Raw genomic sequence first — 24476 nt, forward strand, 5'->3', positions numbered from 1 at the left:
ATTCTCCTCCCTGTTACACCCCCATCTCCAAGCCCTTACCCAGAAACCCACAAATTTCTCCCTTTTTTCATAACTGATTAGTGCACAGATTAATAGAGATATTTTCCTTGTGTACTGTGTGTGTGTGAGTGTGTGTGTGTGTGTGTGTGCGCGCGCGTTGGGGGGGCATGAAGGATTTCTGCATAAAACAAAAATGGCTGCTCCTTCTAACTCCCCCCCCATAAAAAATATTTGAGGGGGGGCATTAATCAGTACTCATGCTCAGTCTGACATCAGCATAAATTGTTAAAGGTTAACTAGTTAAATACTAGTCCAACTAGATTTAAATATTTTTCTTTTCTTTACTAGTCTCTTCCTCCCCACCTCCCTTCTCTTAAAGAAAAGCTTTTTTTTTTTTTTCTGAATACTTCAGAAGGGAGTGGTTTGATGTGAAGGGTTTTTTTTTTCCCCCTTCAGGCATTGAAAAGGAAAAGATGAAATATATGTTTATATATAACTGTGTTTCTGCATACCTCACTGAAGTCAAAACGCATTTAATTGTGTACGTATCTTTCAAGTGAGGAGCCGTACTGGATTTTTACCCCCCTTCCTTTTAAAAAAGTGATAGAAATCCTAGTGACTTTGGAGGGGGGAGAGATATGAATAGATACGATGATTGAGTTTTTTTTTTTTTTTCCTCCAAAGGAGTCCATGTTTGATTCGCCCCTTTGCCCAGCCTTTTCGGTGATTTATAATTGTTGTAAATTTTATCTTCACTCTTTGCTGCTTTCCCTCGCCCTCCCCCTCCCCCAACTGCTTGACTCTAAAATTCGTCTGATTTTGGGAAACGAATTGAGGGGTGGGTAGAAGAGATTTTTCGGAGGAGGGGGAAAGAGTCCAGTCTGAGAATTGTGAAATTGTTTTCTCTCTTCTCGCGTGGCAGCGATGATCTCCGGCACTGGGTGAGGTGGAAGGAACCCAGGTACCCTGCCGCACAAAAGTACTGGGACTGAGCAAGAGAAAGAGGTAGGGGTCGCCCTCCCGTTGCTCTCTGACTCGGTTGGCCCAGGATTTCCCGCTGTACCCCAGTGTTCATCCGGAAAGTGGTTCCAGGGGGCGGGGGGGGCCGGTGGGAAGCTGAAAAGGAGGCCCCCACTGGATCAGAGAAGTCGTCCGACTTGCCCCTTGAGCGGTGCTAGCCAAAGGAGGCACAGTGATTACGGGGCACCCTTTCTGGTGCTTGGTGCTGGTCACCTTTCCAAACTCTACCTTCCTCCCGTTATTTGGATCTCACTTGGCCCCTTCTGTGAGTCCCACCCCAGCCCATGGGATGGAGGAAGAGTTTCTCTTGTGGGTTCTTTCTGTCCCCCCCCGGAACCCCCAGCAGCCCCCCCACACACACACACAGTGCTCAAGAGCATCTTCCGAAGGAGGGGTAGATCGGCGACAATGAAAGAGAATTCAGGACAGGGAATACTTCGGCTGTTTTTGCTAGGGAGGCCGAAATAGTCGTAATTGACACGCATCCCTCCCCCCCCCTTAACCCGGAAACACACACACACACACACACACACATACACACACACACACGAATGCACTAGATGGAGCATCAATTTCCAGCTTTCTCTGGGCCTGGCCTTTGGAATTCTCTCGGCTCGGCTCCTGGATCACCTCCGTGCCGAGTCTAGCCCCTGGCCCTCCTCTGTTCCATTTTGTTCCATCGCTTCCCTCGGCGTCTTTGCTCCCGTCCATCTGGGTGTCCCCCTCTTTCTGTGTGTGGGCCTCTGTGTGTGCGTGTGTCTGTGTTTTCTCTCCACGACTGACTCTCACGGCTCAGGCTCTGCCACCGCGAAGTGACTTCCCAGCCCTGTCTCGTGGCTGTTTACTTCTCTCTTCCCCGTGTGGGCCTGCCTCCCTCCTCTTTGTGGTCTGTGTGTGTGTGTGTGTGTGTGTGTGTGTCTGGGAAGAGTGTCCCCATGTGTACGTGGACAGCCCTGCACACCCTGTGCGCCGCAGTCCCTCTGCCTCGGTGCCCTCTCCCCCTGCGCCGAGCAGGTGTGAGTCCCTGTCCACACATCCGTCACTCTCTCATGTGCTGTGCATACGGATCTGTTCACACGCTCCGTTGTCCCGCTCTGCCTGCCTCCCCTGCTCTCTCTCCTCTCTTGTCCCCTCTGCTCTCCCTGCGTCCACCCGCCCCTCTACCTGCTCACTCCGGCCCTGGTGCCTGCCTGGCCGCCTGTCTGCTCCTCCGACTGGCTGGCAGACTCTTCCTCTCTCTGGTTGTCTGTCTGCTTCTCTGGCTGTTTGCCCACCACTCTCTCTCTCTCTCTCTCTGGCCATCTGTCTCCCCGCCTGCCTGTCTCTGTCACTTTTTTAGTCCTCGTCTCTTGGTTTGTCTACTTTCCAGGCCTTGCGATGGCTCCCTGTCCCGCTTTGCCTCTTATCTCCGACTTGTTCCCGTCTTGTTGATGCCTGTTACGTCTGTGACATTGTCTTCGCCTCCCTTTTGGTCTGTGCGCTTGCCGGGCTACCGCGCCCGCCTGCCGCCATGCCCCTGCTCAGTGCTCGTATCTTCTCGCTGTGGCCGCGTGGGATCCCAGCGTCCCGTCACTGGCAGTGGGCGATGGGCGCTCTGCCCCAGAGCTGTCGGCGAGCCCCGGCCCGAGGCCTTAGGCCTTCTTGCCATACCCCGCCCCCTCCAGCCCTACTTCCTCTCCCTGCTCGCCCTCCTGCGGGCCATCCCTTTCTCTACTTGGATTTCTGGTCCCTCAGATAGTCTGCCTGCCTCGGTCTTTCCTGCCGTTTTTCCAGCCTCGCCTGGTCTGTGAGCCTGGCTCTTGCTGTCCACGCCTCCACTCGCTTTTCCTTCTTCCTGTCACTCAACTTGTAAAATTTTTCTTTATTAATTTATGAAGTGTATTTCTTTCTGTTGAGAGAGCCAGTGAGCAGGGGAGGGGCAGAGACAGAAGGAGGGAGAGAATTCCAAGCAGGCTCCGAGCTGTCAGCACAGAGCCCGACGTGGGGCTTGAACCCACAAACCGGGAGATCATGACCTGAGCTGAAATCAAGAGTCAGACGCTTAACCGCCGGAGCCCCCCAGGTGGCCCTGCTTTTAAGGAGCTAGAACACACACGTAGAGAGTTTTTCAGGGGCTCAGTACCCTGCGGAGACTAAGCCTCCCCCCTGCCCCTCTCCCCCGGGCGCTGCTCCTCTCCCTGATGCTGACTTCTCCGCTCCTCGTTTCTTGGCCGTGGCTCCAGAGAAGGGTCTACACGTACATGAGTCCACTCGCTTTGGGCTGCGCTCCTTCCTCCTCCTCGCCCAGTGTTGCTGGACGCTTCCTTCTCTGTCCATCTGTCCGTTCGCTTCCCCCCTCCCCGGGCTGGCCATTTCTTGCTCCTTTTAGAATCTGCTCGCAGGCACCTGTCTTTTTGATGGACTGGTTGCTAGAAGCACGCTTTTCTAGAAGTCAAGCTGGGAAGGGCCCCCTTCCCGTGTCTGGGAGGGGGCGCGGCCCTGCCCCTCCCCCCGACTGTTGGTTAAGCGGGGATGGGGGGGGTGGGGAGCCAGGGAAGCGCCTGCAGGGGCCCCCGCACAGGTCCGGTCAGGAAGGAAGGAAGGAAGGACAGGCTCCGGCGCATGGAGGGAGACCTGCTCTGCCTTCCCCTCGAGCCTGTGCCACGTCTTCACAGGCACACGACTCTAGAACCTTCTAGGCCCAGCAGCACCTGGGGCCTCAGGCTGTTGACCTAGGCCCGGCCAGGGAGTCTGTCTCCCTCTAGTCTAAAACACCACTTCTCACGAAAACTTTTCTCCCTCTTCCCCCTTCCTGGGGCTCATCTCCCTCCCCTGCCGCCTCCCAGATGGTGGCGCTAACCCCTGGGGGGGGACAAAGCCCGGCTCCTGCCAGGCCCCTTGGGAAGGCCGCGCTGGGACTTTTGCTCAGGATGCCCGTTCTTCTGTGTCTGCCCTGTCACTGCCCGGACGCCGGGATTCAACCCGTTTGGCCTCTGCGCCCGCATCTCTCACCTCTTCCCTTCCCTCCATCTCTCACCTCTCTTTTTCTTGGTTCTGTCTTTCCTCCTGAGTGTCTGTCTCGGGCGGGCTGCATTCAGCCTCCTTCTGATTGGCTGCCCCCCGCCTCTTCCGTCTGATTGGCCTGTGTCCCTCCATCACCCCATCCGTCGCTGGGTTCGCCCTGTCCGCCCGCAGTAACGGGTGTGATGGGCCACAGAGCCCCGCGCGGCCCAGACGCCTCGTCCGCCTTCACTCTCGTTTTCCTCCTTTCTCGCCCTGCCTTCCCCACCCCTGCCGGCCTGCGGCTCCCCCCTGCCCCTCATCCTCCTTTCTCTCCTCGCCAGCCTGTCCGTCTGTCCCTACCTGTCTGTTGTGTCTGTCGCAGGCCTCGTTCCGTGCCTGCGTGTCTCGCGTCCCTGGGCCGCTCGCCAGTTTCAACGTGGACACGGCCTCCCTGCCTTTTCCTGTGTCCCTGCGCTTCCGGAAAGAAAACCCGAATACAAAATTAAAATACGCCACGAGCCATTAACCGGCAGAGGGGAGGGGTTTCTGTTTTTAATGAGAAGCCCAGTAAGGTGAGAACAAGGAACTTAGGCTTGCAGCCTGCGCAGCGCAAACCAGAAATTGGAGGCCGCCTCCCAGAGAAAGATCTAGAACATTGTAAGGGACTCCTAAGCCGTAAGGAGGTGATTTCTTTAAAGCCAAAGCAAGAAACTTACCAAAAGCAAGAGTTTCTAGTGGGTTTTTTTTTGTTGTGTTGTGTTGTTGTTGTTGTTTTGGTTCACAGAAAGTTATAAGCTCTTCTTCCAGAAAAACAGGGTAAACGCTGTACCTTTGAACTGTGCAGGTCCGCTTATATGTGGATTTTTTCTTTTCTCTTTAATATTTATTTTTGGAGTAGAGAGAGGGAGACAGAGTGTGAGTGGGGGAGGGGCAGAGAGAGAGGGAGACACAGAATCTGAAACAGGCTCCAGGCTCCGAGCTGTCAGCACAGAGCCCGACGCGGGGCTCGAACCCACGAACCGTGAGATCATGACCTGAGCCGAAGTCGGACGCCTAATGGACTGAGCCCCACCCAGGAGCCCCGACCCAAATCTGTTTTTGAAAGTTCAACCCTAGGCACAAAAACCCTTAGATACCATACGTCATCTTTCCGTTTCTGACGCCCGGTATCCGTCCTGCGCAGCGACAGCGTGTTGACGCTGTGAGTATTGACGCGGGGACTGACAGATGATTCGTCTTGTAAATGGACGACGTGAACTTACAGGATCGATCCAGGCAGCACGTGGCTGTAGACGTATTTTCCTTATGAGTTTCTTAATGCCATTTTATTTTCTCACGGCTTCACAGTGAGCACACAGGACAGAACACGGACAAAATACGATTAACCAACCGGTAGTGGTGGCGGCAAGGCTTCTGGTCAACCTAGGCTGTTAGTAGTTCGTCCCCGGGAGGCAGACGGCGTCCACGGATTTCCCCCTGCGCAGAGGGGCAGCGCCCCTGACCCTCGTGTTGCTCGAGGATCGGCTGACGTTTGCGAAGTACCACGCGGTTTCCGTGTTCCCAGCACCCTGAAATCCGTGGGCCCGGGGTTAAGCACAGACATAGGAAACCAGTGCCGTGATTGGTAGAGCCCGGGTGGGCGCTCGTGGAACGGGCAGGTTGGGGGGCTGAACTTGCCGTCTGTGACCTCCCGCTCAAGGAAGTGTTACGGAGAGTCCTAGCTGTCTTTTGAAATAGAGAGATTGGTGCTAATAATGAAAGTCACGGAAGTACTGACGATATCCTAGACTTAACTGCGAAATCTTGGAAAGAAGGTCTTCTAAACCGGTGGCTTCCAAATGGCTAAGTAAGGTTGCCAACTGCCCTTTGCGGAGACCTGGCCTTTGTTTTGAGATTATACATTTCTTTTTAAGTTTCTTTCTTTATTTTGAGAGAGAGACAGAGCATGACTAGGGGACGGGCAGAGAGAAAATCCTAAGCAGGCTCCGTACCATCGGCATGGAACCCAGTATGGTGCTCGATCCCATGAACGGTGAGATCACTACCTGAACTGAAACCAAGAGACAGATGCTCAACCGACTGAGCCACCCAGGCGCCCCTGGGATCTACACTTTTCATCTAACCTTTTGATTCCCCAAAGAAAGAAACTAAGATCATGTATCCTATTCATGATGTGCCTACGCTGTTACATGCATGCTATTTTCCTTTAAACCAACTCACTTTTAGGTTAAACAGATGTCCTTTAAAATTTTTGTTTATTATTATTTTTTTTAGTAATCTCTGTACCCAGCATGGACTCCCAATTCACAACCCCAAGATCATGAGTCACATGCTCTTCCAACTGAGCCAGCCAGGCGCCCCAAATATCCTTTAAAAAGTAAATTTCGTATTACTGAGAAATAATATTTATAAACCCTTAATTCGATGGGGTAATCACTTTCTAATTTACTTTAAAATACAAATAATTATTAAAATAAAAATCAGGGGCACCTGGGGGGCTCAGTCAGTTCAGCATCTGGCTTCGACTCAGGTCATGATCTCACGGTTCATGGGTTCAAGCCCCGCGTCAGGCTCTGCGCTGACCGCTCAGAACCTGGAGCCTGCCTTTGGATTCTGTGTCTCCCTCTCTTTCTGTCCCTCTCCTGCTCTTGCTGTCTCTCTCTCTCTCAGAAATAAATTTTGAAAAAATGTTTTAAAAATGTCTCAAATAAAATAAAAATCAATAAAAATAAAAGCATCTTGCCCACTACCAATGGTGTAGGCACCATATTTTAGGAAATACCACTTCCATCTAATTTTATTTGTACGGAAACTGGGGCCCAGATGTTGAAAAGAGTGCTAGGATCAAGTTGGTAGAGACAGAACCGAGGCTTGAGCCTCTATCTTCGCATTTCTAGTCTGGTATTCTTTCTACCACATATGAGACGAGACAACGTCTAAGCCAATGAGATGGCCTCGGGTTTTAAAGGAGCTGAGACGTGAAATTGCTGACCACGTACATAGCCTGCTACCTGCTACAGCTCCACCAGAGCTGCCAGTCGTCCATGTCGCCGTATCTGGTCCACCTTTAAGCTGCTGCTGCTGCTTTTCTTAAGTAATGTGTCTGCCCAACGTGGGGCTCGAACTCATGACCCTGACTACCGACTGAGCCACCTGGGTGCCCCTCCCACACACTGGGTGGCTCAGTCAGTTAAGCACCCGACTTTGGCTCAGGTCATGATCTCGCAGTCCGTGAGTTCGAGCCCCGCATAGGCTCTGTGCTGACAGCTCAGAGCCTGGATCCTGCTTCAGATTCTGTGCCTTCCTCTCTTTCTGTCCCTCCCCTGCTCATGTTCCCTCTCTCTCTCTCTCTCTCTCAAGACTAAATAAACATTTAAAAAAACAAAACAAAACACTTATTGGGGTATGAAGAGAAGAAAGGAAAGGTATAGAAGAGCATGTATATAATGATAGTATTGCATTGATGAAAGAAAAAAGTATGTAAATATCTGGGGAATATTCCTGGAAGAATATACGAGAAACTGTAGTAGTTACACTGGAAACCTTGTGTTTTCACTGTGCAGCCACCAAGATCTTGGTGGGAAGAGGGGGATCACTGAAGAGCTTTCGTGTGTGGTTGTATGTGAAGTAGGCCCCAAAAGATCACTCCGATTTGGAGGAGACGGGAGGCAGGAGGCAGTCTATGTTGACTGAGAAAGTACTTAGCAAGTAGTATGTTGACCCCATCAGGCTAGGGGGTAAATTCGTGGTAGAAAGTTCTAGTAGGTGTTGGTACCTCTTTAAAGGGTAAGAATGGTTAGCACATCAAGTGAAGAGTCGAGGCCAGAACCCGGGGGAACTCTGAAGAATGGGCGGGGGAGAAGAGAAGCCAAAGGAAGAAATAGAAGTTGTTGGAGTGGTAGGTGCACGAGATAGCGGTGCTGTGGAGCGAAGAGACAGCTTCTGGAAGGAAGCGCGACCAGTAACACCAGATGTTTCGTGGAGGGCAAGAAGACCGCCAACCGATCCTCAAAACATGAAGTTACCTTACGACCCAGCAATTTCAGCCCCGTGTACACGCAGGAGAATTGACGGTGTGTCCCCACCACAACCTGCATGTGAACCTTCATCGGACCATTGTCCGCCATGACCCCAAAGCGGAAACAACCCAGATGCCCATAAGCCAATGAATGGATAAGCCAAGGGGAGTACATCCACACAGGGAAATGCGAGCCAGCCATAGAAGGAGTGAAATGGGGGTAAACACGACAATATGGAAGAACTCAGATGACATCATGCTAAGTGCAAGAAACTAGATACGAAAAGCCACGTTGTATGATTCAAGTTACACGAAATGCCCGGAATAGATCAGTTCAGAGAGACAGGAGACAGACTCGTGATTGACCAGAGTTTGCGGGGAGCAGAAAGCAGGGAAATGACCGCCAATGGGTATGAGATTTCTTTTTGCACAGGATAAAAATGTTCTGGGATTATGTAGTGGTGACAGCCATGTAATCCTATAAACCTCATACCGAAAGCTGCTGACCTGTACGTTTTGAAATCATGAATTTTAGGGGCACCTGGTGGCTCAGTCGGTGAAGCGTCCAACTTGAGCTCAGGTCATGATCTCATAGTTTATGGGTTTGAGCCCCACATCAGGCTCTGTCCTGACAGCTGGGAGCCTGGAGCCTGCTTCAGATTCTGTCCCTCCCTCTGTCTCTCCGCCCCTCCCCGCTCTGAAAACATTAAAAAAATTTTTTTAAGAAATCATGATTTTTATGGGTGAATTTTTAGAAACCATTAAAGTGTTATTTATGGAGGGTTTTATTTCTAAATGTAAACATTTATTGTTGAGAACTATTTCGTAAGTTCAAAAGATGAGGCGAGGCTTTAAAAAATATGACTATTGTTATATTTACCAAATGAGATGATGGATACACATGTTCATTGTAATATTCTTTTTTCATTTTAATGGTTACTTTTGAGAGACAGAGCATGAGTCAGGGAAGGGCAGAGAGAGAGGGAGACACAGAATCCGAAACAGGCCCCAGGCTCTGAGCTGTCAGCACAGAGGCCAACAAGGGGCTTGAACTCACGGACCTCAAGATCATGACCTGAGCCGAAGTCAGACGCTTAACCGACTGAGCCACCCAGGCGCCCCATTAAGTTTCAACTTAAATTCCAGGATACTGTGATGCTAGTTTCTGGTGTACAGTATGATGGTTCAACACTTAGTACATCACCTTGTGCTCATCAAGATCGCACTCCTGAAGCCCCATCACCTATTTCACACACACACACACACCCACGTCCCCATGGGAACCATGAGTGGGGTCTCTACAGTGAAGAGTGTGTTTCTTGGTTCGTCTCTTTTTCCCCTTTCCTCCTTTGTTTTTGGTTTTTAATTCCACGTATGAGTGAAATCATACAGTATTTGTCTTTCTCTGCCTGACCTATTTCGTTTAGCATTAATACTTTCTAGCTCCATCCATTTCATTGCCAATGGGAAGATTTCCTTCTTTTTTATGGCTGAGTAATATTCCAATGTATCTATACCACGTCTTCTTTACCTGTTCATCAGCCGGTGACCACATGGGCTGCTTCCATAATGTGGAATTTGGAACTATTATCTACTATAGATAATACTGTTACATAAACATCGGGGAATTGGATCCCTTTGAATTAGTATTTTCATAGCTCATGCTCTGTCTCTCTCTCTCTCTCTCTCAAAAATAAACATGAACAAAATGTAAATATATGTACATGTCCAGCACCGCAGAGGTTTCCAGTGCCTTCCCAGTCCGTGCCTCTCCTAGAGAAAACTGCTGTTCTTCTGTCCTGTCCTTTTTACCAACTGAAGATCTAACATCAGTTGCATGAAGCAATATAAAATCATACATGTGGTGTAGTCGTAGCCAGACAGGAAAGTACCAGGAGGAAGTGGTTAAGATGTTCACACCGGTTTCTGCTGAGTGATGGGAATAAGAGTGCTTTTGTTTTGCATCTTTACGCTTGTCTACCTGGAATTTTCTGTAAAGAACACATGTTCTGCAATGAAAAAGAAAACTAAGCTTAAAAAACTAACTTAAAAATATGTGGGAAGAGAGAGGATAGGAGACAGGATCAAATATTTGGTTACAACATTTGGTAATGGGGCGGATAAGCCTGGAAACCACACACGTAAAGGACTCTATTCCTTTCCCCCCAGGGATGATCGCAGGTCCCCCCGTGTCAGGTGACAAGCCCCGTCCAAGGCTCTATGGGCTGTAGAGCCCTGCACGCCGCTCTCTGGCTGCACCTGCTCGCCCTGACCCCTCCCCTCACTTGCTGCAGACTCACACGGCCTCAGCCCTGCCCCCGACTCCCCAGCCAGAGCCCTTTCTCTGCACTCCACGCTGGTGGAGGTGGCTCTGGACTTCCATCTTCGGAAATAACTGCACTCAAGTCCCCGCTTTGCCTACAACTCTCTGTCCCTCCGGCTCGTTTCTCTGCTGTTCTTGGACCCACAGGACACTCTAGTCCGTCCCTCACTGCGCTCCACCGGGTCCTCCCCGCCTTCCCTGAGCAGCGTAGAGTCCGCTGTCTGTCATCTCGGCCAGTGTCCTCTCCTGGGCCTCCCCCCGCGCACCTCTGACCGTGACCCTTACCCCCAGCGGGCAGAGTGCTGCTGAGATCACCACCCGTGCCCACCGGCGTCCCGGCCCGGAAATTCTCTTCCCCAGTCGCTTCCTTCCGGGTCTCCGTGGCAATTTTTCCAAACCTTCCTCACACTCCACCTTCCACTCCAGCAGGAGACCTCGGCTCTCCCCAGGAGATGGCTCATCGGAGAGCGCGCCCCCAGAACATGGGCACGAAGCCTACGTGTTTCCTGTGTCCCGTCTGCTTGACCACTTGCTTTCCAGATCCTCTGAAGCCACTTCCACCAGACGATCCACAGCCTCATTGCCGACAGAGAGGCTCTTTCTGAGTTCTTAACTCGCTATTCTCTTTGCTGACCTTCTGTGATCTCACATCTGTCTCTCCTTCGATTGCTGGCTTTTTTAAAAAAATTTTTTTAATGTTTGTTTATTTTGGAGAGAGAGACAGAGTGCGAGCAGGGGAGGGGCAGAGAGAGGGAGACACAGGATCCCAAGCAGGCTCCAGGCTCTGAGCCGGCAGCGCAGAGCCCAACACGGGGCTCGAACTCACAAACCACGAGATCTTGACCTGGGCCAAAGTCAGCTGCCTAACCGGCTGAGCCACCAGGCACCCCGTTTGGTGGCTTTTTAGGTAAATCCTGTCCCTTGTTCTTTGTCTTTCCCACAAATCATCTTTCTGTACTCCACTCCTTTTAAACCCGCTTTGATGACCACTGTGATGGAAACGGCATGGTCCTGTACGAAACAGCAAAACCCAAACGTCTCTTCCCTTTACACGCTGCCTTTTCACAAGTTCTTAGCACTTGTGCGTTGGCTGGCCGGCGAGAAATGCCGTGTAATGTCGAGCCCCGGCTGTGTGAGCCCTGACACCTTTCCCGGCCGTCTGTCTCTCAGACTATAGCTTTGTCACCCACGCTGGCTTCCTCCTGCCCCTGGGCCGGCTCGCGGGCCTTCGCGCCATCGAGCTCTCTGAATGAGAGTCATTTTAACTTTAGACGAAATTAGATACGATGAGTAAATTAAAATCGCCTGGGATTTTTTGGTTTTTGTTTTTAAGATTCTAGATCCCCCAACTGTGTAACTGCAAAAATGTATTCCGGAGCCAAGGAATGAAGTCCACCCCCGGCCCCATTAGAGTTTGAGCTTTGGGGTCAGGTAGCACCTCGTGTCCCAAGTTCTTCCATTCACTAAGTGGCCTGGGGACAAGCTACTTAGCCCTCGGGGCTCAGCTCCTTCGGGGTGTCCGCGCCTCCCTCACCTGCTTGTAGAGGATTTGATGAGCCAATCTGAGAAAGCTCTGGCTCGATGGCACTGGACAGTGGGGAGCTATTGTTCTAAACAGTCACGTTCCTGGCCATTTCTCACTTCCCAGAGGCTCACACAAGGTGACTGAAGGTGACAGGGCCAGCAACCTGCGGTACGAACAGCACCTTAAAATTTTTTTTAATGTTTTATTTATTTCTGAAAGAGAGAGAGACAGAGACGAGCATGAGCAGAGGAGGGGCAGAGAGAGGGAGACACAATCTGAAGCAGCTCCAGGCTCTGAGCTGTCAGCACAGAGCCCGACGCGGGGCTCGAACCCACGAATCGCGAGATCGTGACCTGATCCGAAGTCAGATGCTTAACCGACTGAGCCCCCTAGGCACCCCCAATGGCACCTTAAACGGAGGGAGCAAAGGGCTGTTCTAGGCTCTCGCTCCCGACAGCGGCCCTGCGCCCGCGCTCTCTCCCGCTTCCCGTACACACGCCCAGCTCGGGAGCCAGGACACAAACCCGGGTTATGGGACCCGGTTCTCGCCCTGGAGGCCCCAGCGCTTTTGTCGGGTTGCCTCCCCCCATGCGAGTCCCGGACACAGTCGCCCGTCCCCTCCGCTCGCCGGAGTCCCCTGGATGCCAACTGGTGCCAAATCTCCGGAAGGCCCACGGAGGCATGAGGTAGCGCAGACGGTGGCCGGCTCGAGGGGAGGGACAGACAACCAAAGACTCGGGGGCACCTGCCCCCCCCCCGCCTCCTGCCTCCGCTGCTCTGCTCTTGCGCTCAGCGCACCCTCACTGTTCACAGTCCACACCTCAAGAAATGGGACCTAAAGAAAGGAACGCACTTGGTGGGTGGCCACAGAGCCCACCTCTGGCCCGGCCTGACTCCGCCACATGCCACCATTTTGCCGCTTGCTCCGTCCGTGGACACTGAGGTCTCACCGCGGTCTCACCGTTCACCCCTCTGCCCGTCAGATGCTCTTTGGCCTCGACGGCGCCACCTTCCTCGGGTCCCTCCCACCGCTCTGGCTCTTCCTTCTGAGTCTCTTCCTGCCCCTCCCCGGCCCCCGGCTGCCATTCCTCGAGGTGGCTTCACCCCTCAATTCGGCAGCGGGGACTCTGCCGACAGTACCCAGGCCAAGCCCAGAGCTCTCTTCGGGCTGCGGTGCCACTCAGCCAGGAAGGTCGGGGACATCTGTGTCTGCGCCCCAGAGTCACCTCCCACACCAACCCGCCACGCACCACCTTCCTCCCCAGTCAGAGCCCCTTGTCCACCCGCGGACTCGCCATCTCTCCTGCCTCCGCCCTCTGGCCCAGACGTGCTCCCAGGGAGCTCCCGAGCCGCGCGCTTCCGCCCTCAGTCCACCTTCTCTGACCTCCACTGCCACTAATGGTCCTGGCCACCTCCGTGTCCCTCCTGGACCGCGGCAGAGGCGTGGGCTCCCATCTCCACTCTGGTCCCCTCGCATTCCCCCCCCCCAGTCCATTCTCTGGACATTGTAGGCAAGTCACCCCTTTATTTTTTTTTAATTTTTAAAAATGTTTTGTTTATCTTTGAGAGAGAGATAGAGACAGCATGCTCAGGGGAGGGTCAGAGAGAGAGGGAGACACAGAATCTGAAGCAGCTCCAGGCTCTGAGACGTCAGCACAGAGCCCGACGCGGGGCTCGAACCCACGAACCGTGAGATCATGACCTGAGCCGAAGTCGGACGCTTAACCGACTGAGCCCCCCAGGCGCCCCGGCAAGTCAACCCTTTAAAACGCAAGCCTGAGCGCAGCATTCTCCCTGGAAACCTTTAACCTTGCCGTGTATGCTCGGAGAGGTGAGTAGTGGCGGGTGTGAACGCTGACTCGGCACGCACACGGACCCAGGTTCACACAGCCTCACTCGACCTGCCGTGGCCTCAACACCCCCCCCCCCGCCCCGGCCTCCTGTCCCTCAGCTTCGCCTTCTGTTCCTGGGCTCCCCACACCCCTCCCCTCCCCGGCCTCCCCCCTTGGCTACCTCATCCGGGTCCTTCGGGTCTTGGCCGGACGAGAGGCCTCCCCAAAAACCCCCCCCCCCCGACTGGGCTGCGCTGTCCCCCGAGCCATTTCACAGTTAGCCCTTTCCCCCCACGTGTTCATACCGCCTGGGCTGAGCACCGAGCGAGGAGCTGCGTGTTTCGTGGCAAACAAGAGACGCGCTGCCTGCCCTCCTGGGGCTTAGAGTCCAAGAAGGGAGGGAGATGGACACGGAGCGGTGGGGGCAGCCTGAGGGCCTGCGGAAACATTTCCCGTCTTTTTCAAAAGCAAGCAAGCAGGCCTGCCGCACACGGAGGGATTGGGAGAGGCTTCCGGCAGGGACCGAGGGGCGGGAGCTGGCCGCACGTTGAGTGGAGGGTGGACCGGTCCATGGCGAGGGCGACAAGAGCGCTTGTGTGAGGGGGGGTGGGGGTCCTGAAACAGAAAGGCCAACTCGGGACACGAACCCGCAGCCGTAGGTCCCGCGGGGCCGCCTGGACAAAGGTAAGGGGTCCCCGCAAAATGGCCCCAGTGATGTCCCACATCCAACACGATCTTACTACGCGTAGCTTTGCCGCTCTTCCCTCTGAGAAGGGAGGCCTGGTGCCCGGCCCTGGGATTTGAGGCGAGGTCTTTAAACATTTTTTTTAATTTTTTTTTTTTTTTTAGAGACAGAGCATGAGCAGGGGAGGGGCAGAGAGAGAGGGGGAGACAATCTGAAGCAGGCTCCAGGCTCTGAGCCATCAACACAGAGCCCGATGCGATGCGGGGATTGAACTGGGGAACAGCGAGATCATGACCTGAGCTGAAGCCGGACGCCAGCCGGTTCTTACCGGGCGTCCGTACTCCCGGTGGGGGGCAGTGCTCCCCGCACAAGCCGTGGGCGTCAGTACAAAACTCTGGTCCCACCCTGCTGCCTCGCAGCTACGGGCCCCTGTGCAGCGCGCCTCCTACCCCGGGGATGTGCTCAAAGGTCAGATGTTTGCTTTGATGGAGACGCGAGCTCTTCCTTCCCCTTTCCTCCTCCCTGCCCACCGTGCAGGCTAGAAGCAGAGCAGCCGGCCGAGTCACTACCCCACAGACTTAGCACTTAAGAAAACTTTGCTCTTTTCAGTTAGGCCCCGGTAGTCGGGCTTCTGGGATTCGCAGCCAGATACGTTCTCCGTGAGGCGCTCGGGGAGAGGAAGATCTGCCGGTCCAGGCTGTCCGCTGAGCACAAGCGGATGGGGGCGCCTGGGTGCTTCCGGTGGTTAAGAGTCCGACTTCGGCCCGGGGTCATGATCTCACTGCTCAGGGGTTCAAGCCCCATGTGGGGCTCTGTGCCGACAGCCCAGAGCCCGGAGCCTGCTTGGGCGTCCGTGTCTCTCTCTCTCTCTCTCTCTGCCCCTCCCCTGCTCATGCTCTCTCTCTCTCTCTCTCAAATAGAAAATAAAACATAAATAAAGGGCGAGGGGACACTTCGGCGTCCTTCTTGCTCTACAGGAGGGCGGGCAGAACTCATGGGCACAGGTTACTGCCCGCATCTCTCGGGCTCTCCCCACACAGCGACAGCCGGCAAGTAGCAAGGGACAGACAGCCCGTTATCTGGGTCTGTTCAGCTCCTGAGGTCACACGTTTCAAACGGTAGGGACCACGTGTGCCGTTAATTCCTGAAGCAGGCAGGTACCGACTGCGCCCCTGCGCCGGCCACCACCTGGCATTGCAGGTACAGATGGATGATTATGTCAGGTGGAAGCTGGACACCGAGGTTCCCACTAAACAGCGCAAGCTCCCAAAAGGCAGGGGCTGGGCCGTCCCCGTGACACAGGGGCTGAATCCTAGCTCTGTCTCCACCGTCGCGTTGCTCATCTCCACCTCCTTTACCCCGGGCCCCACGTCAGCGACCTCCCTTCACATACTCGTTCACAGCTTTCTGATCGCTGTTTTTAAGTGTTTCCCTTATGCCTGGAAGACCCCGTCCTCGGGCGGCGCGCCTGCGTGTATTTTGAATGCCTCGTCTTTGACTTTCAAGTTCATTCAGGCTTCAGACCCTTGTCTGCTTTCTCTACGACCGAGACCTCCCTGTGCTCTTGCTGATCTATCAAAAGCTGGCTGTTCCCCCCAAATATCCGCGCACCACCACCGAGCGGTTCACCTAGGCTCGCTGTGCGGGCTGGGAGTCTTGGGCTCCTCCTGACATCACCACTGGGTGTTAGGGTCAAGCCTAAATGACAGACCCCCCCCCTCACTCAGCTCCGAGGTACATCCAGATCAGAATTTGGGACGGTAGTAAAACGTGTCGGACTGGCCACGGACTTAGCCCCAAGGGGTTAAAGCGTTAGGAATGGCTGCCGCGGGAACACAGGTGTAATGGATGAGGTAGAGCATGGGGACAGGTGGCTGGAATCCTGGGACCGCATGGTATTGTCGCCTTTGATATTTCACTTTAAATTATTGGGGGGGGGGATGTACTATCTCAGGGGCAGGGGGTTGGGCCATTTTGAGACTGATGGAAATTATCGCACCCTTCTCCAACATAATTCATATCTGAGCTTGCACGTGCTTACAAATACAAAAAAAAAAAAAAACCACACCCCACAATATTTAGAAACCACTTCTGCCCTTCTGGAGATCCGGGTTAAGAATCCACTTGTGATTTGCCAGGAGGGTGGAGACTTTCTATGCCACAATCTGCTCCTTCATCATGGACTGTTTTCATTTACCTTTTTGTGTGCGTGTCTTCTGTCCCGCTGAGCGGGCAGGGTCCCTGCGACGACATTCGTGTCTTTATTATCCTTGGTGATAGGCGCTTGTAGGGAGCAAGGCTTGTGGGAAATTCTTGCCCATCGAGGCCTTTGAGGTCGCTGGGGTCCACTGGGCACAGGCGGCTTTCCTTCCAGGAAAGGCGTCCCCCCCCCCCCCCCGGCGGCTTGGACCCCCCACTCATGTGCTATTTGCTTTCTGGATGTTAGGCCGAGGCCTTATTTACATATTCCTGCAACTATCCAGCCTCGGGTATTTAGAGAACCAGGTGGGGCCTCGTGAAAAGCTTTACTCGCGTCCACACTAAAGGCCGTACGCGTCAATAGACCCGTGTGCTGTCTTCTCTCTGACACGTGGGGTCCCGATTCCTTCGCAGCTCAGCGCTCCACGAGCGCACCCACCCCTGTAATCAGCACCCCGTCCTTGTGCTGCCCCGTCGGTTTTCCCTCTCCGCCTGCACTCCTTTCCTGGCGTGAGCTTGTGGAAAAAACCGAGAAGGGGAATGAACCTAAGGCTAAGAAAATAGTGGCGTGGTTTTAACTTCTTTTCTGATCCTTCCCTCCCGCCTATAAATTCCGGCGGGGCCGCCCTTCATTGTAACCTTTTCAGAACCTGCAGGGGTTTTCCCTCCCTTAGCCGCCCCGCCCCCGCCGCCGCAGGCGAGGACCGCCACCTGGTGGCCACTCGCGGGAATGACAGGCTTCCCCCAAATCGGTGAGAGGAAGGCCCCTGGCGCTCAGTCTTGCTTCCGAGGGAACAGGACGGAAGCCTCTGGATGGAGGCGGTCTCACCTGGCCTCCCCGGACGCAACATCCCGTCCACGAGTTCTTCTAGACGGATGAGGCCACTCAACATTTGAGGTCACTGCATCAGAATTTATTGAGCAGCGGGGCGCCTGGGTGGCTTAGTCGGTTAAGCATCCAACTTTCACTTGGGTCATGATCTCGCGGTTGGTGGGTTCGAGCCCCGCGTCGGGCTCTGTGCTGGCTGCCAGCTCAGAGCCTGGAGCCTAATTCAGAGTCTGTGTCTCCCTCTCTCTCTGACCCTCCCCTGCTCACGCTGTCTCTCTCTCTCTCCTAGAAATAAATAAAAAATATATATATATATATAAAAGAATTTATTGAGCAGCAACTGCGCGCCCAGCACTGGGAATACGTCGGCGAACAGAATGGACATACGTGATCTCTGCTCTCTAGCTGCCAGCCGGCCAGGGGCATCCTCGATTTTAAAATTTAGATGTAATAGGTACTCTGAAGTGTGTGGTGCTCAGAAATGATCTAACAGAGAGACTCGCTTTCAACACCAAGAAATCAGAGAAGCTCTCCCGAGGAAGAACCATTTGGGATTCAGCGGGTGGGAGATGGAAGGGTGTGCACGCAGAGGGAACAGCATGTGCGAGCACTCGGGCAGGACAGACATTTCATGGACTGGGAGACAGCCTGCACAGCCGGGACACAGGGGACCAAGGTGAGACCTGCAAGGTGGGCAGAGGCCGGTTTACACAGCGTCTTTGGACTTAGAGGGCTTTATTCCCAAAGCAGCCGGAAGCCACAGAAGACTCTGGAGGAGGAAAGTCAGAGGCCTCGGTTTGGTCTCCAGGGCGCACGCCGGCTGGTGTGTGGGGGCAGAAGCGGAGAGAGGACGGATTCCCGGGACACTTAGGAGAGTGTCCGGGGAGCACGGAGAGGGGCGGGTTCCCGGCAGGAGACACTGAGGTAGGAGCCAGAGGCAGAGCGGCGGGTGGGGGCCCCTCCCGGAGACACAGGCGCATGGACACATGCTTGGCTCAGGTTCTCGACTTGTGTTGGTTTAACTGAGCAAACAAGACGCACGTGAAGTCACCGCAGAGCGGCCCAAACATCAGAAAGATCCAGACACTAAGCGGCCCTCTCGCCTTAGTGAGTGGATGAAGCCCTCGGTCTCACGGGGGCTCAGAAGGGGCCGAGGCCGAACCTGTGTCCGCCTGTGGCCATGCCTCTCCTGCCAGCCCCTCAGAACACGCCTCGGCGGCCCCCTGCCTGGGCCCTGGCACCCCCGCCCCGGCACCCCTGCTGAGGTTGAAGAGGACACATCTGCCTCCCCGCCCCCCACGCTGGTTGTCCCTTGGTTACACGGGTTTTCTGACCTCATTAGCTCCTCTCTCCACACTACTGTTGAAAAGGTCACCAGTCTTCCTTTCCCTAAGGGGCGCGACCGCCAAGATTGCCTCCTTTATGTCCCCCTCCTGGCCCTTCCCCCACTCCAGTTTTCCCTGGGGCCGGCACACAGCTCCCTCCCTGCCTCTGGAAAGTCCGGAGAAAATTTTGCTGTGGGATCAACCAGGAAGTAGCCTCAATAGCTTCTGCTCAGGTGACAGCCTCCCCCCTGCCTCCCCTCCGCCCTCCCCCACTGCAGAACTTGGCTAACTCCCTTCCAAAGGCAGTAAAACAACAACCCACAGAAAGACAGCTGACCACACAGTAGGTCTCCAGGGTCCTGTGTGCAGCGAGCCTCGGACGGTGAGGTCCTCCCTCGAGCCTGTGTCCCGGCTACTAACTAGCGTGCCTTCGTGCTGCTAAATCACGCTGAGCTTAGGGACCCCCCCTCCACGTGCTAGACCCGGGATGCCACGGGATTCATCAATCACTTAACAAAGCCAAATGCGAGGGGATCTTTCTGAGCTTCAGAAGCCTTATGGTGATAGCGTCCCACTGACGAAGTCACATTAAACAGGGCACGCGAAGCACACAGCGTAAGAGCCAGCCTGAAGCAGCTGCTAACCGTTCGCTTCCTTTCTTCCCTTTGGGTTCTAACCTCCAGCTACTCTTTGGAAGGGAGAGAAGGCAGTTTTGTTTGGCCAGTGACTGACCACTTCCTGCTCCCGTCTGGGAAAGTCCTATCTTCCTGCAGCTCATTCCATTTCCATCACTGCCCCCAAAAGTCCGTCCATCCCTCATCCCCGTGGAGGACTTCTCTTCCTCTGACCATCAGGAAGTTCTGCCTGAGCTCTGCCCGTCCCCTTTACATCTCCATAATCCGAGATGCCGCACCTTCTGGATCATTCCTAGGAATCGGTTCATGTGCTTCTAGTAGGCTCCCCAACTTTCTAAGAGTATAGCATAGCGGGCCTGGGAAATGGGGGACTGTGTGCCTCAGAGAGATCGGGGCCACAGCCAGCTTCCAGAACGGAATGGAGCTCTGGATCCAGCGCCAGCACATGCACAGCTTTTTCCTACAGGACACAGAAGCGGCCAAACTCAAAATATGTCTTAGGTCTGCGTGAGTGTACATCTCCCTCCCTAGACTTCCGTGAGGTCATCGTTGAAGTAGAGCAGTATCGCGGGTGTGTAAAGTGCACCGTCCATCTTGAGATAGTCAAATTCTTCTTCCTCATTCCGGATCCCGTTCTCTTCCAGGGTATAATTCATGTTCAAGTTCTTCCCTTCATATTTCCACGTGTAGCTGGCAGCATGTGCGTTATAGGGGAGATAGCGGTGTAGGATTTCCCACATTGACTCCAGAGCCCCCACCTGCAGAACACGAAAGCACCCCCCCCAAATTCTGGATGCAACATACACACGGCCCCAAGCCAAGGCCAGGAGCCCCAAAGATGACAAAGCTGGGATCAGAGAGCCTCCCTTGGTAGTGTTTTCAGGCGGTTCACGGGGCCCCAGATAAATCATGCAGTGAATGGCCCCCAAGTTGTTACCGGTCTTTATGACAGCCACTTCTAACAAACAGATGGCCTTAAAGGGTCAGAGTCACTGCCTCCTCCTCCTCACCCCTACGAGTAGTACCTAATAAGAGAGTCTGCTTACAACCACCATCCTGAACGCAGCACTGTAAGAGCTTTGCAGGACACCGAGGTGCCTGAACTGCTACCCTGGGCTTCTGTACCCCGGGATCCCGCCACGCCTCCGACTGCCCACCCTGGAGGCCCCGCTGCCCCTGGAGGCAGAGGAAACGCTGCTCCCACGGGTCACGGAGAGAGCCAAAGGCCTGAAGATCTCCTTGGCGATTTGTTGGGGTTCCCCGTCCCCTCTGACCTGCCCCCAGGCACCAGTTTTCACCTCCAGCGTGTGCTCCTGCGATGTGAGCGTGTTAACGATGCGGATGGTCCGGGTCTTGGCGGACAGCCGCCCCACCTCATAACGCGACTCCCGCCACCAGGGCTTCCCGAAATCATTGGCCCAGTCGGAACGGGGCAGCTGCGGCGGGACGTGCAGAAAGCGGCCCCGGGGGGTGCGGTATCTCAGCGTGCCGGTCAGCGGGTCTATGTGCTTGCGGATCTTTAAAGCCGAGTTCGGGGGAGGGGCCTCGGGGCAGTCAGCCTCGCCGGCCCCCGCCCGCCCCCGCCGGCCCCACCCCGCTCTCCGGGGCCCCGCCCCCCGCCCCCCGCCCCGGGTTCCAGCCGAACTCACGTCTTTGGTCTTCGGGTCGAACCAGTGGCTGATGTCCTGGCCCGCGACTTCTATGATGGGTTTTAGCAGCAGGTCTCCTGGGAAGGAGCAGCTGCGGTCAACGCCAGCCACCCAAGAACCGGGCACCGCCCGCCCCCCACGTACGCCCTGGCCCTGAGCGTGGCCCCTACCCTTGTACTCGTGAGCCAACTGCGTCAGGTCGTACACATGTCCCAGGTAAGACACCCAGAGGTCCTCCGGCCGGTTGTGTTGGGCCACCTCCGCCGGCGTGAAATAGCGTCGCCGGAAAACCTCAAAGTCTGGCCCGGCCACGAGGCCCCGGCGCGGCGCGCCCCTCGCACTCTGCGCCGCCAGCATCTCCTGTTGCTTCGTCCCTCCTCAGCACGCTCTCACTCACTGCAGCTCTTCCCCCTGGCGAGCGCGTTTATGCGCTGACATGGAAACCATTGTCCCTCTCCGGCCACCGTCCACAGAGAGCAAACACGGCGCGGGCGAGGGGGCGGGGCGTGGACTGTGGGTGCTCACGGGAAACGTAGTCCGAATCTGGCTTTCAGGGGACCGAGCTGCGCGCTGAAGAGTTCCGGGCGAGAGCGGACGCCTTCGGTTTTCAGACTGGTCTGGGCTACACGGGATATTTAGGACTGCCTGTCTCGCGAGGTAGAAAAAACAAGGGCGGGTGGGGTGGAGTGCGGTTACGAAAAAAGGTATTCTCGCCGAATCCCAAAGTCCCTAAAGGCTGTGTCTGAAACTAAAGAGGTAAAACTCGCGATATGTTAAGACTTCGGCGCCACAGACCTCAGTGAGCCTCCGCGTCGGAGAAGAGAAGCTCGCGAGATCTCTGCAGTTGCCCCGGAGACGAAGAGGCGGAGGAGGAGAGGTGATCTCGCGAAAGAAAAGAGGTCGGGAGCACTCGCGAGATCTCAGAGCACCGGACCCGAAAGGAAGTTCAAGGGCCCGCAGGAGGCCCGGGGGCAAATGGCCGGGGCCGGACCGACCATGCTGCTACGAGAGGAGAACGGCTGTTGCAGCCGCCGCCAAAGCAGCTCCAGCGCCGGGGTTAGCGCGGGCTCGAGGGCTGGGATCGAGGGGCAGCCGGGGAGCAAGATGGGGGGACGGAGGGGGGAACTGCAGCTCCCGGCAGCCTCTGGGCTTGGCGTGAGCGCCCCGCGGGCTGTCGGGAGCTGTGGTTCCGCGGGTGGGCGGCGCAGGCTCAGCGCGTGTCCCGCCCCGCGCAGGACTCGGACGGGGAGCGCGACGACTCGCCGGCTGCGCGGGCCCGGCAGCAGCTGGAGGCGCTGCTCAACAAGACTATGCGCATTCGTATGACAGATGGACGGACCCTGGTCGGCTGCTTCCTGTGCACCGACCGCGACTGCAATGTCATCCTGGGCTCGGCGCAGGAGTTCCTCAAGCCGTCGGGTCAGTGCCCGGGGAACGCGGCGGAGCCTCGCCGCGAGGCACTAGCCCCCCTCCCGCCAGTGTGTGGCTGCACCCCACAGTTCTGGGGCTAGAAGGGGCGGGGCCGACGCTGGCCGGCTTCCCTGATGCTCTGACCCTTCTTTGCAGATTCTTTCTCTGCGGGGGAACCCCGTGTGCTGGGCCTGGCCATGGTACCCGGCCACCACATCGTTTCTATTGAGGTGCAGAGAGAGAGCCTGGCAGGGCCTCCCTATATCTGACCGCGATCGCGTTTGCTTTTCAGACCATTAAACCTGTAAACGAAGTGGCTCGTGTCCGAGTGTAGCGGAGATGTCGGGAGCGCTCTCAGCCCTCCTTCGCCCAGCCCTGGACGTCCAGCGGTGCCAAAGGTTCCCTGGAGTTCGGGGGTGGGGATGAGCTAAGGACCATCAGGCCCCAGGGTGGGCCCCTCCACCTTCCCTCCCACGCTGCTGCTCCAGAACTGGCTGGAGGGGGTGTCATCCTGCTCCGGAAGGCCCATTGTTTCCCTCTCCGGCCTGGCAACACCGAGTTCCTCCGAGCTGGGGTCAGAGAACGGGCTCGGTCCCCAAGGGGAGCAGGGCAGGCGACAGAGGCCGGGCCCTCTCCGCTCTTGATGGAGAGGTGACTTCAGGGTCAGGGACAGAGCGAGCTCTGGGGGTCTGGCCAGGAAGAGCGGGCTAATGCGATAAGGGAAGGCCGGGAGGCTGAAGGATGCGCTCCTGAGCCCCCGCCCCCCGCCCCCCGCTGTTTCCTGCTCCTGGGCACGGGGCAGGGGCGGTAGAAGCTGTGCCATCATCCCCCATTCACGGGATCCCAGCAACGCATTCAGTTCGTTAATTCTTTATTGATGTGGGGTCACTCCTTCCCTCTCGAAGCTCGCCCCCCAGCCCGCAGATACCAGAGGAGCTGCACCAGGAGAGGAGGACGCGAGGTTCGTCCGAATGGTGGGGGGCGGGGGGTGCGCAGGGTCCAGCCCAGAGTCCAGCCCAGATGTCTAGGATTCAGATGTAGGTAGTAGGAAAGTGGGTTTTCCGGGGCGTGGCGGATTTCCGCCAGCTTTGGGTCCGCAGATGCTCCGCTTCCCCCAGGGGATGTTGGGACCCGGCTTGGGCAGGGATGGGGAGCAGGGAAGGTCGGGAGACCGCCCCCCCCCCGCACCCAGGCTTCAAGTCCTTGGGGCGACCGGGAGCGGGGGCAGTCGTGAGGGTAGCTCCCGACCCGAGGGTCCTCAAACCCAGACCTTCCCTGATGCGGGGGCGGCCTGGGGCCCAGGGGAGGCCTGGGCGGGCCGCGGCTGCGGGGCGCGGCGGCGCCGGTAGAGGGCTCGGCTGTAGGGCACGAGGCAGTCGGCCAGGCGGAGGCGCAGGCAGAGGCGACGGTAGCTGGCCAGCGCGAGCACGAGCAGCGGCACGAGGAGCAGGAAGCCGGTGACCAGCAGGGCCGTGAAGCCCGGGTCCCGCAGGTGCGCCGTGCAAGGCGGTGCCTGGGAGCGCAGGAACTGGGGGGGGGGGGGGGGGGGGGGGGGGGGGGGGGGGGGGGGGGGGGGGCAGAAGCGGCGTCGGGCGGGCGCGAGCCGAGCGGCCCGGGCCCACGGACCCCACCGCCGCCTCCGGCACCGAGGCCCGGGGCACCCGCGCACCTCGGGGCGCACGCTCACCTGGGAGTGGCAGAGGAAGCCGAAGCCCAGCATGGTGACAGCGGGCAGCAGGATGGTCCCCAGCACGAGCGCCAGCAGGAGGAGGTTGAAGGCCGCTACCAGCAGATTCTGGGCCGTGACCAGCACGGCGCAGGCCCAGCAGTCCAGGGGGTCCCGGGGCTCCAGGCCGCCGCCGGCAGCCGCTCGCTGCGCCCCGGAGACATCCGCCATGGTCGGCCTGGCTCCCGCCCGCCTGGGCCGCGGCCCTTATAGCGCTCTTTCCTGCCCCTCCCCCGGCCCGGCCTCTCCCACCCCCACCCCCCCCCTTATCCTGGAATGCGGCTCCGGGATCGGGCGCCCCCCCACCCAGCCCCGACC

General features: G+C 56.4%; 3 protein-coding genes across 4 annotated transcripts; 1 reads left to right on the forward strand and 2 right to left on the reverse strand.

Annotated features, from left to right (window-relative positions):
* Positions 1-17749: 17749 nt before the first annotated feature.
* LOC120231476 (cytochrome b5 domain-containing protein 1) lies at positions 17750-21567 on the reverse strand. 2 transcript variants are annotated; one of them, XR_005528335.1, is made up of 5 exons: positions 21193-21567; positions 21023-21099; positions 20672-20890; positions 20311-20398; positions 20053-20131 (listed from the first exon to the last, which is right to left on the reverse strand). XR_005528335.1 is itself a non-coding variant. In XM_039231655.1 (4 exons), the coding sequence occupies exons 1-4, from the start codon at positions 21377-21379 to the stop codon at positions 19901-19903; spliced, it is 714 nt and encodes a 237-aa protein (XP_039087586.1). In that variant the 5' UTR covers positions 21380-21471; the 3' UTR covers positions 17750-19900. The 2 variants fall into 2 exon arrangements, 1 of the variants encoding a protein (XP_039087586.1); XM_039231655.1 differs by lacking the exon at positions 20311-20398 and having other exon boundaries at positions 17750-20131; positions 21193-21471.
* A 5-nt stretch (positions 21568-21572) lies between these two features.
* On the forward strand, positions 21573-22745 carry NAA38 (N-alpha-acetyltransferase 38, NatC auxiliary subunit). Its single transcript, XM_039231658.1, has 3 exons — positions 21573-22078; positions 22258-22441; positions 22589-22745. The coding sequence occupies exons 1-3, from the start codon at positions 21998-22000 to the stop codon at positions 22699-22701; spliced, it is 378 nt and encodes a 125-aa protein (XP_039087589.1). The 5' UTR covers positions 21573-21997; the 3' UTR covers positions 22702-22745.
* A 541-nt stretch (positions 22746-23286) lies between these two features.
* TMEM88 (transmembrane protein 88) lies at positions 23287-24369 on the reverse strand. Its single transcript, XM_039231656.1, has 2 exons — positions 24120-24369; positions 23287-23960 (listed from the first exon to the last, which is right to left on the reverse strand). The coding sequence occupies exons 1-2, from the start codon at positions 24327-24329 to the stop codon at positions 23691-23693; spliced, it is 480 nt and encodes a 159-aa protein (XP_039087587.1). The 5' UTR covers positions 24330-24369; the 3' UTR covers positions 23287-23690.
* Between the last annotated feature and the right edge of the window lie 107 nt (positions 24370-24476).

This window comes from Hyaena hyaena, unplaced genomic scaffold (genome assembly GCF_003009895.1).
Source record: "Hyaena hyaena isolate Hyena2069 unplaced genomic scaffold, ASM300989v1 scaffold_58, whole genome shotgun sequence".
NCBI lineage: Eukaryota > Metazoa > Chordata > Mammalia > Carnivora > Hyaenidae > Hyaena > Hyaena hyaena.